This window comes from Diabrotica virgifera, chromosome 2 (assembly GCF_917563875.1).
Source record: "Diabrotica virgifera virgifera chromosome 2, PGI_DIABVI_V3a".
Taxonomy (NCBI): domain Eukaryota; kingdom Metazoa; phylum Arthropoda; class Insecta; order Coleoptera; family Chrysomelidae; genus Diabrotica; species Diabrotica virgifera.
In genome coordinates, this window is record NC_065444.1 from 107,745,837 (window position 1) to 107,757,885 (window position 12,049).

The 12,049-nt window shown below is 32.4% G+C and overlaps 1 protein-coding gene across 1 annotated transcript; it reads right to left on the minus strand.

Moving 5' to 3' along the window:
• Positions 1-1,070: 1,070 nt before the first annotated feature.
• On the minus strand, positions 1,071-4,943 carry LOC126880762 (uncharacterized). The gene has a single exon (XM_050644815.1). The coding sequence runs from the start codon at positions 4,941-4,943 to the stop codon at positions 1,071-1,073; it is 3,873 nt and encodes a 1,290-aa protein (XP_050500772.1).
• Positions 4,944-12,049: the final 7,106 nt, after the last annotated feature.

Consider the following 12,049-nt stretch of genomic DNA (forward strand, 5'->3'; position numbering starts at 1 on the left):
AAAATGTTAGCAAGGACAGTCAAGCAGTAAGTAATGGTTAATATGTAAACGTTAATAAAATAATGTTAGTATCTAAGCGATGAAATGTGTGTAAAGCGATTTATAAAAATAATGTAAGCATGCAATGAATGAAAGGTAGCCAATTCGGTCGAACATAAATTTATTGAAAAAACAAAAATATATTCTTAACAGCGATCACCAACGTGAAGGTACGACTACATCGACCGCCAGGTTAGTAGGGGTAATGGTTAGTAGGAATGATTTTTACATTATATGATAATATATTTAATAATAGTGATATACTTAACTTACTAAGATCAGCTCTTTACTTGGTTTAGTAGACATCTTTTTATTGATCTGTTGGACATCTTTTATGTATTCTTATTAATGTTAAAACACCGATACTTTGGTATCAATTCATTCGTTACTAAGTTCTATAGTATTCAAAAATGAATTATTAGGGGAAAATAACTGTAGGTTATCTAATCTTAAAACTAGGGATTTTTTCGACTCCTGTATTTTGATAGGATATCGAAGACTTAAAACTAAATCGGGGAAAGAAGACCATTAAGTTATCGATTGTTTTAACTTGGAGGCTACACGAGCAACGGCTCTGGAATTAACCAGAACGGCTCATTAATTTGCCAGTGGTCCATATCAGATATCTTTTTTTTTTTGGTCATAACTAAACATCTTTTTAGGGGCATACTTAATTATACTAAATTTAGAGATAATATATACAAAAGTATGAGTTACTAGAATCATCATATGATATAAAAACAATGAGTGTGGGAAAGGTTGAGGAATGTAGTAAAAAGGGCCTGTTCCAGATATCATTATGTTAGTTGTAATAAATAAAGTTATAAAAAATTACAATATTCAATCATATAAATAATCTTAGTGACGTAAAAACGATTAGTGATAGGGTGATAAGAGGAATATAATAAAAAAATTGTACATTTGTAATAAATAAAGTTTTAAGACCAACTTCAATCAGCATCCATCTTAAAGTCAATAAAATCATCAATGATAAATGTTAAAATAAGTTTATTCAAATCTTTGTGTTAAATCTAATCAACATCCATCTCAAGAGTATCAATTAAATAGTGCCCAAAGGGAAGCGTATCATAAGAACCCTGAATGTGATGTCTTTTATCATCATTGGGGCTTAGCGCAATCTTACTTTGAGTTATAGAATAAACTTTGTGTTTATCAGAGCGTATAAGATTTTGTGAGGTGACCTTTGCTGTAAAGGTATCTGAACATTCTACGTAGTCCTCAAAAGTAATTTTAGTATTTACTACAGATTTCTTTACCCCCTTCGCCTTCTTTGTCACACCATAATTTCGTATAATATTATCAACTTCATCATCGTCATACTCTTGTTCTTTCAACTTCCCCCTCAGCTTTTTAATGTCAACATCTGTGGTAGCTGCTTTTGTCGTGTATAATTTCGATCGGAGTCCTATGTAGTCGGTCATAATGCAGCCATTATTCTCATCTTTCATTATGCCCAATACCTTCTTATTAACCAGAGGGATGCCGTAAATGTTATCTTTAGGATAGTCTGAGGTATCAAAATATTTATAGCAATCATGTATCATTGCTTCATACGGGTCTTTTTCCCGTATCTCCACGATCACACTATCAGTATCGGTATAGCAGGTCGAAAAGTTTTCTCCGAACCTGCTAGCTAAGTAGCCATATTGGAAATCATATATGGTCGTTTTCGCCAAGTCTAAAATACTCATTCCAACATAAATCGGTTTAACTAACCATATTTCCGCTCTATGCATCTCAACAGCAATCAAATTTTCATTAAAGATAGTAGCGTTTTTAAACAGGGGGCTACTTATTCTAGCTTCAGCTCCATAACGACCCTCCCACTCTGTCAGCAATTTAATATCAACGCGCCTGCGCACACCCTCTAAAGTCTTACCAAACACTGCATTGTTCATAAGCTTAAACAGATTCTTTTCAAACTCATTTTTTGCTGCCTTCCGGAGATTTGTATTCAAGTCGATGTATGACTTTAACCAAGGAGACTGCTTAAATTTCAAGACTCGATGAATCTTTTTTAGTATTAATCCATGAGCTAGCGCTTGCTTCAAGGCTCTGTAATGAATTACATATCTTTCTTTATCATGAAGGGTAGCCATTAATTTGGTCAGCTCTCGCGGACGTTTAGGAGGTTTCATAGTTTTCGGGTTCAAGGATTGGGGACAGAATGGGATGTCTTTATGACGATCATGGAGATGTTGAGGGTACTCCAGATCGACCTCGAGAATGCACCCTTCAGAAGAATCGTCCGGAATACTAAGAATGTTGATGTTAGTATCAGACCACTCGAAACCTCCATATGGAAGATATTGTGACATTGCCCACCCATATTGATTATTGACATCGAAATACATCAGATAGGAGTCGGGCTTCGATGGGTCGTAAGATGCCATGTACTTGTTATTAGCATGAACACGACGTTTCGAGCAAACTTGACTCAAACCACCACGAATGCCACGCTCCACAAACAAATGCATATCTGGATCAGTTAAAAGTTCAAGTTCCTGTTTTGTATACTTAAGCATCGCATCCCACGTGAATCCAGGCAGAGTAAAGTAATGAGCGGGGTCAAGATTATATGTTTCGAGACAACTGGAGCGGAACCGTTCGAAAACGTCGGCAAGAAGAAGAATATCGGTTTTCATGTAGAGATCGACGTAATCTCCGAGAGAAGAACAAGAGAATGAGGACCAGACTTGGAGAGCGCGATGATAATGGCGGCGAGGACAAGGTTTATCCTCAAGTTTATTATAAAAAAACTCGATAGGCGGCAGACATGTTTCAATAAAACGATCGAAAGAATCAATATAATCATAAGGCATGATACCTTTCACAGTAAGAAGATTGAACTGCTCCTCGGGAAGGAAAACATATTGAGAGCGGAGATTAGGATATTCGGTCAAATAAGAAGAGAGCTTATCGAGAGAAGACGCCATAAATCGAAAACTATCGATGAAACGAAATTTAATTCGAGCATCATTAATGTGTTTAGTGAAAGAAATATATTTTTCCTTAGTAATAGGAAGAAGATCTACAGGACCTTTGATGTGAGTAGCAATATCATTAATAATGAAATGCGCGTCATATCCACTGAGGTTATGAAATATCACAGGGATAGTGTGAGCATCTTTGTAATTAATATTACAGCCTTCATGAGATGCAAATCTATAATTATTTTCTGGGATCAGGTGATTATGGTCTCGCATTTTCTTATCACTGAGGGAGAAGCGCTGCTCGCAAATATGACAATGAGTGGCTGCTTGAAAATCACTCTCTTGCTGAAATGTCATATTAATATCAAACGGACACATAAACACCGTAGAAACATCCTCAGCAAGCTGATTTAGTTCATCTGCGAACCATTTCATGCAATCTTTTCCACGATATGATTTGTAAAATGACAGAGAATCATCATAGGAACATTTAAAGTAATACCCAACGGCAGCAGGTATATGTTTTTGATAGGTAGTCTTTTCAGCACTATGTTCCAGAACGCTTTCAAGATCTGCGTATACCGCGAAGGGGGCTTTTAGTTTATTCCTGAAATTCTTAAATTTTAACATTTTATGGCTTTCTTCAGGCATTTTAATGGCTGTTTCATTTATTCTTTCACAATCGTTGATGTGAGCTTCTAGCTGTGTAGACGATAAAAATGGTTGTAAACACCTATCACAGAGAACATCTGATCGCCCTTTGCAGCATGTCTTATGAACATTCAACTTTTCTTGCGATCGAAAGTAATGGAGGCAGCCATCACAGAAATATTTTGTTCCATCTTCATTGCTAAGCTGCTTGGAAAGGAGGCGAGATAGATTTTTTATCCAAACGTAATGATATTTAAGGGGACCTTGCTCATCATATTTATCTTGTATCAAAAGCAGATTCACATGTTTATCCTTCTTGTTTTTTGTTAGGAAGGTAGGGAGAGTCGTATAATTCTTCTTCTCCTTTTTCAAAATGTAAACATTAATCGATATATTATTCTGCTTTTCAAAATTAGGAATCTGTTTGGCGGTCATTGGCCACTGAATACCTTTAAGTTTCAACACTTGAGAGTAGTGTGGGTAAGATGACATTAAAGCGGAGTTATTCTGACAAGGATATAATGCCGATATGACAGCCCATGCAAAGCATGCATCGTCATCGTTTTTAACATTAATGCATGCCTGTTTTATTTTTATCTGAGGGGGAAGTTCAATATATGAGGAGCCAAGCTGTGGTGTAAATTTGTTTATATTCACCCCTAGGTTAACAACAGCTTTAAGTGCCCAGCCACTATCTCTCTCTTGGAATTCTTCCAAGTCTCTGTTGATGGGTTCCACTACTTTTTTTTCGAACCATTCATCAAGATTGGTGTCTCTATAAATGGCTGAGTTTGAAGTAGTGAAGTACTTGGTTTCATTTATCATCTTATCGCCTTGAGCAATCTCGAATTCTCCTCCAAATGCTATGTTAACTTTTACTGCAGCGTTATTTTTTAAGGCAGTCTGGATTCGTCGCTTGAACAGAGCTTTGCAATCAACCAGGAAACTACCTGGGTCCTTGTGTTTAAGGTTCGAAATGACTCCAGTCTGAATTCTTGAATTAAATGTAGATACAGAGTCTTCCCAATGTACCCTACGCTTTGCAGTCTCCGGACGAGTGTTAAGTCCCGCCCCCTTCTTTTGTTCAGCCTTCAGTTGCTTACTCAACGTTCTCACCTGCCGCATCTGAGCTTCGAGGTGCTGCTTTTCGCCAATCGTCTTTGCAAACCTCATTCTATCATGAATCATTTTAATCGCTTTCCTACACTCTATCAACCCTTTTCTTAACTTTTCATCATTATACTTGTTTTGAATTAAACCTAAGATGGTTGCAATTAACTGAATAAGTTTAGTTAACATGTTAAATTAAAAAAGCCAATATTCAAAGATAGATTAAGTATAAAAATTCAAAATTTTCAAAAATTGCTAATTTAAATCAAAAATTATCAAAAAAATTCAAAAATTATCAAAAAATCAAAATTTTTCAAAATATACCACTCACCAGAGCACACGTCTAAATGATTTACCAAAGCACTGAATGAAGATCTGAAACAGAATGAGAAAATATAAGTTGCGTCAAGTATTTAGTAAACATTGGTCGGACGGAAAACTGAATGGTGATACGTTATGCTCAAAAGGCCCCTGAAATGAGTAGATTTGTGCTTGTTTTCTCATAAGAATCAATGTAAAAGTGCTGTATTAAAATATTTATTGAACTTGGTTACATTTTTTTCCCTTCATGTACGATATGTATAAATTAAAAATTTCAGATGTAAACATGTAAAAATCCTGATTACCCCCCACCACCTTGACCACTAACACAATCATTAATTCAAAATAATACCATTAAATTTTCATTCATGGAATAAAAATTGTTTCAACAATTTAGCATAACACACACAATTGTTTGCTATGCTGATATGATGTATATGTTAACATAGAAAAGTATTTAACGTGGTGTAATAAGCAGTATAGATGAAATAAAGAAATGTCTTACTATTTTTATCTACAACCATAAATTAATTTAGAAAAACATATCACATAAAAACGTATCACATAACAACGTATCACGCTAAAATGGAAGTGGGCAGACATAGAAACAATGGAAGACAACTTTTGGACGAAGCGAGTTATTTAATGGCGTCCAAGGGCAATTAAAAAGAAGTAGAGGCAGACCTCAAACAAGATGGACTAATGATATCAAGCGAATGGACATAAAAAACAGCAAACAGATAATATGAATAAACACACCCAAGGTAGGCTTTTATCCGACGATGGATGGAATAGCTGATAGATCACATAACATATCTCCGCATAAATAGTAAAATGTAATGAATATATAAGCTTATAGTATATAACATAATATGTAAAGTATGTGAGAGAAAACAGTAAAAGGAATACAAAACAGTAGTTCAGATAGTAGTCTCCAGGGGAAAGACACTTTTCCTCTCTCCGTATATCACTTCTTGTAATATATTGGCGGTAATCATAAAATAGACATGGCGTTGCATCAAAAGACACTATGATGTTCTTCCTCTTTCCTTCTGGCACTTCAATCGTTTTCTGGGTCAAATCGTCAGACACATGACAATGCTTCGTCTTTTTACCTGTAATGTTTTCTGTTTCACGTCATTTTCTTTCATTTTTTAATGACAGATGACCTTCTTGGTTTAGGTCTAGCCAGGGATATGTCATATGATGGTTTGCAGGCAATAAAATATGATTAAGAAAAATCCATAATTTGAGTAATATATTTTTCCGCAAATCGCCAGGAAATTTTGACATTCCTGTCAAAATTTCTTGAAGAAAAAGTCAGGACTTCCTTACTGTAAGGAAATGTCATTTCCTTACTGTAAGGAAATGATATTTCCGTACAGTTGTTAGTGTTAAATTTATAAGCGTCAAGTTTGACAATTCAACCTCAATACGTTTCCATAGTAACCCAAGTAATTTTATTAGGAATTTCAAAGCACCATTTATTTGGGAATAAAATTATCGCGTTTTTTTTTAAATCAATCAATATCTGTCGAATTTTAAACGATTTGCGGAAAAATAGTATGTTTACCTCGTAGGAAAAGCCACATTCCTGGACTCTGTGTTGCTAAGTCTCGGCTTGCGCCTCGACTTAGCAATCTTCACAGTCGTCCAGGAATGTTAAGCTTTTCCTACCCGGTAAACAATGTACTAATATTATATGACATTTTATATAGAACGAAACAGTTCTTAATGCACATTCGTCACAAAACTTATATGTATAAACAAAAATCATTGAAGTGGCATTGAAGTTGACACGGTCGTTTACACCAGCTATCATTATATCTGATAAATCATCTCGAAAACTAGAGAAAATATCATATAATTCATGTGAATGGGTGGAATTTTTGAATATTATTCAAAACAAAATTATTAATATATGTTTCCAAGAACCTCTGAATCCGAGGAAATACTAAGAAAATGATCCGATAGAATACCTGTGTGAAGAGTTTTCAACAATTATTTATCTATTCGAACGTAAAAATACAAAGTTTATTTCCATTATAAAACATGGTGTATACATTGAGTTGATTCGAGATCAAAGAACTTTTGTTTATTCACAAAAGTATTATCCAGCAAAGAGTGAGACTTTTATGTTGACTTAATTTTAGGGTGTATTATTATAACATTGCAAATAGAATAAAAGCAACATCCTGTTCCTCTTCTATAGATTTGTTGGAGCTAGTGCAAATTAAAATTTCATACAATTTTAGTATTTTAAGTATTGCTTTAGCAGAGATTATACAGGGTGTCCCGAAAAGAATGGTTATAAATTATACCACAGATTCTGGGGTCAAAAATATGTTGATTGAACCTCACTTACCTATATACAATAGTGCACACAAAAAAAGTTACAGCCCTTTGAAGTTACAAAATGAAAATCGATTTTTTTTCATATATCGAAAACCCTTCGAGATTTTTCATTGAAAATGGACATGTGGCATTCTTATGGCAGCAACATCTTAAAAAAAAATTAAAGTGAAATTTGTGCACCCCTTAAAAATTTTAAGGGGGTTTTGTTCCTTTAAACCCCCCCAAACTTTTGTGTACGTTCCAATTAAATTATTATTGTGACACCATTAGTTAAACAAAATATTTTTAAAACTTTTTTGCCTCTCAGTACTTTTTTGATAAGCCAGTGTTTATCGAGCTATTTTGAATATTTGTCGAATCCACCATATATTTGTACATGGTTAAGTACGATTATAGAGACCTGTTAATAATCTGAAAATGTATTTATAATTTACATTTTTAGGTATATTTTGAAAAAGAAGCCATATCTCGATAAAAGGTGATTTGTCAAAAAAAGACTAAGAGGCAAAAAAGTTTTAAAAACACTGTGTTTAACTAATGGTATCACAATAATAGTGTAATTGGAACGTACACAAACATTTGGGGTTTTTAAAGGAACAAAACCCCCATAAAATTTTTATGTAAATATATTAAAAAAGAAGCCGCATCTCGATAAAACTTTGCTTATTGAAAAAATACTAAGAGGCAAAAAAGTTTTAAAAACGTTGTGTTTAACTAATGATACCACAATAATGAATTAACTGGAACGTATACAAAAGTACGGGGGGGTTTAAGGGAGCAAAACCCCCATAAAATTTTTATGGGGTGGACAAACTTCACTATAATTTTGTTTTAAGATGTTACTGCCATAAGAATGATATATGTCAATTTTCAATAAAAAATCTCTAATAGTTTTCGATATATTGAAAAAAATCGATTTTCATTTTGTAACTTCAAAGGGCTGTAACTTTTTTTATGAGCACATTTTTACTAAGGTAAGTTAGGTTCAATCGAACTATTTTTGACCGTAGAATGTGTGGTATAATTTATGACCAATCTTTTCGGGACACCCTGTATATTACTATAGAGATAAAATATTGTTAGATTTACATCAATAAATGTCTTTTATATTATAAAAGTTTTATATACAAAATAACTTTAGACCACATGTTTAAACATGTTACCTAAAATAGTGCAATATTCAATAAATTTTCTCTAAGGCAACGTGACGTGAGCTAACATAATGCCTTCCATATCTACTTTAAAAGATATTATAGACAAGTATGCTTCTACGTGAGAAAGGTTGAAATTTGAATAATTTAAAAATACCTCTATTAGTATGAAATATTATTCACCTAATTAATGTAAATTACTATACACCCTTTTAGGTTAGTATTAATATTGAATATAATTGTTAATAAATAATATCGATTTAGAAAATTAATAAAAAATTACATAAAATGATGTCTCATACCACTTTTGTCCCTATTCCATCGTGTTTCGTCTATAGAATTAACCGTATTTATAAGAAAACATAGACAAGTTTCAGTTTATAATATTGCACAAGTCCAACAGCTCAATAAAATTAAAAATGAGCCAAAATGAGCCAAAATGAACCATATTTTCAAAAATATTAGCAACATGTAATAGATATTGATAAGCATATGACCCTAACTATAACTCGAGAACTTAATTAGTAGAATATGAGATAATGTAAAATATCTTTTAAAGATGAAAAAAATTATCTAGAAACAACAGAATTTAAGACTGCTCCCGGATTACTTAATTTAATATTTTCTAAACAGTCATCTAACTTCACTCAAGAAGATTTATAAATTTATAGCAAATTCTAGAAATAACAGGTCTTTACCTCATTTAACAGGGATATTACACCACCGAACCACCCTCCCATAAAAATTTGAAAATATCACTAAATCTCTATTTACCAAAAAATAAACGATTTTGTTCTCATATACAGAACGCCGATAATGCAAGTGCTAACATTTGTTATACATAAAAACTTTAATTATGAAACCGATCCAAACATTCTAGTAACTATATAATTAGTAATTTGAAAATATTGAACAGATTATATACTTAGATAAAATGAGTAGTGAGTATTTGTATGACCAAAGATGTGGAATATTAATTAGGTGAACATCCGTTGTCTAGGGTGAATATTAATTAGTTTCTGGCAGTCTCGACTAGCAAAATACGGATGATCATCTGGTGGTGTGTTGATAGTGTAGAAGAGGGGGTATACAAATACACACTACTCATTTTATCTAAGTATATAATCTGTTCAATATTTTCAAATTACTAATTATATAGTTACTAGAATGTTTGGATCGGTTTCATAATTAAAGTTTTTATGTATAACAAATGTTAGCACTTGCATTATCGGCGTTCTGTATATGAGAACAAAATCGTTTATTTTTTGGTAAATAGAGATTTAGTGATATTTTCAAATTTTTATGGGAGGGTGGTTCGGTGGTGTAATATCCCTGTTAAATGAGGTAAAGACCTGTTATTTCTAGAATTTGCTATAAATTTATAAATCTTCTTGAGTGAAGTTAGATGACTGTTTAGAAAATATTAAATTAAGTAATCCGGGAGCAGTCTTAAATTCTGTTGTTTCTAGATAATTTTTTTCATCTTTAAAAGATATTTTACATTATCTCATATTCTACTAATGAAGTTCTCGAGTTATAGTTAGGGTCATATGCTTATCAATATCTATTACATGTTGCTAATATTTTTGAAAATATGGTTCATTTTGGCTCATTTTGGCTCATTTTTAATTTTATTGAGCTGTTGGACTTGTGCAATATTATAAACTGAAACTTGTCTATGTTTTCTTATAAATACGGTTAATTCTATAGACGAAACACGATGGAATAGGGACAAAAGTGGTATGAGACATCATTTTATGTAATTTTTTATTAATTTTCTAAATCGATATTATTTATTAACAATTATATTCAATATTAATACTAACCTAAAAGGGTGTATAGTAATTTACATTAATTAGGTGAATAATATTTCATACTAATAGAGGTATTTTTAAATTATTCAAATTTCAACCTTTCTCACGTAGAAGCATACTTGTCTATAATATCTTTTAAAGTAGATATGGAAGGCATTATGTTAGCTCACGTCACGTTGCCTTAGAGAAAATTTATTGAATATTGCACTATTTTAGGTAACATGTTTAAACATGTGGTCTAAAGTTATTTTGTATATAAAACTTTTATAATATAAAAGACATTTATTGATGTAAATCTAACAATATTTTATCTCTATAGTAATATATAATCTCTGCTAAAGCAATACTTAAAATACTAAAATTGTATGAAATTTTAATTTGCACTAGCTCCAACAAATCTATAGAAGAGGAACAGGATGTTGCTTTTATTATATTTGCAATGTTATAATAATACACCCTAAAATTAAGTCAACATAAAAGTCTCACTCTTTGCTGGATAATACTTTTGTGAATAAACAAAAGTTCTTTGATCTCGAATCAACTCAATGTATACACCATGTTTTATAATGGAAATAAACTTTGTATTTTTACGTTCGAATAGATAAATAATTGTTGAAAACTCTTCACACAGGTATTCTATCGGATCATTTTCTTAGTATTTCCTCGGATTCAGAGGTTCTTGGAAACATATATTAATAATTTTGTTTTGAATAATATTCAAAAATTCCACCCATTCACATGAATTATATGATATTTTCTCTAGTTTTCGAGATGATTTATCAGATATAATGATAGCTGGTGTAAACGACCGTGTCAACTTCAATGCCACTTCAATGATTTTTGTTTATACATATAAGTTTTGTGACGAATGTGCATTAAGAACTGTTTCGTTCTATATAAAATGTCATATAATATAATATATTACTCAAATTATGGATTTTTCTTAATCATATTTTATTGCCTGCAAACCATCATATGACATATCCCTGGCTAGACCTAAACCAAGAAGGTCATCTGTCATTAAAAAATGAAAGAAAATGACGTGAAACAGAAAACATTACAGGTAAAAAGACGAAGCATTGTCATGTGTCTGACGATTTGACCCAGAAAACGATTGAAGTGCCAGAAGGAAAGAGGAAGAACATCATAGTGTCTTTTGATGCAACGCCATGTCTATTTTATGATTACCGCCAATATATTACAAGAAGTGATATACGGAGAGAGGAAAAGTGTCTTTCCCCTGGAGACTACTATCTGAACTACTGTTTTGTATTCCTTTTACTGTTTTCTCTCACATACTTTACATATTATGTTATATACTATAAGCTTATATATTCATTACATTTTACTATTTATGCGGAGATATGTTATGTGATCTATCAGCTATTCCATCCATCGTCGGATAAAAGCCTACCTTGGGTGTGTTTATTCATATTATCTGTTTGCTGTTTTTTATGTCCATTCGCTTGATATCATTAGTCCATCTTGTTTGAGGTCTGCCTCTACTTCTTTTTAATTGCCCTTGGACGCCATTAAATAACTCGCTTCGTCCAAAAGTTGTCTTCCATTGTTTCTATGTCTGCCCACTTCCATTTTAGCGTGATACGTTGTTATGTGATACGTTTTTATGTGATATGTTTTTCTAAATTAATTT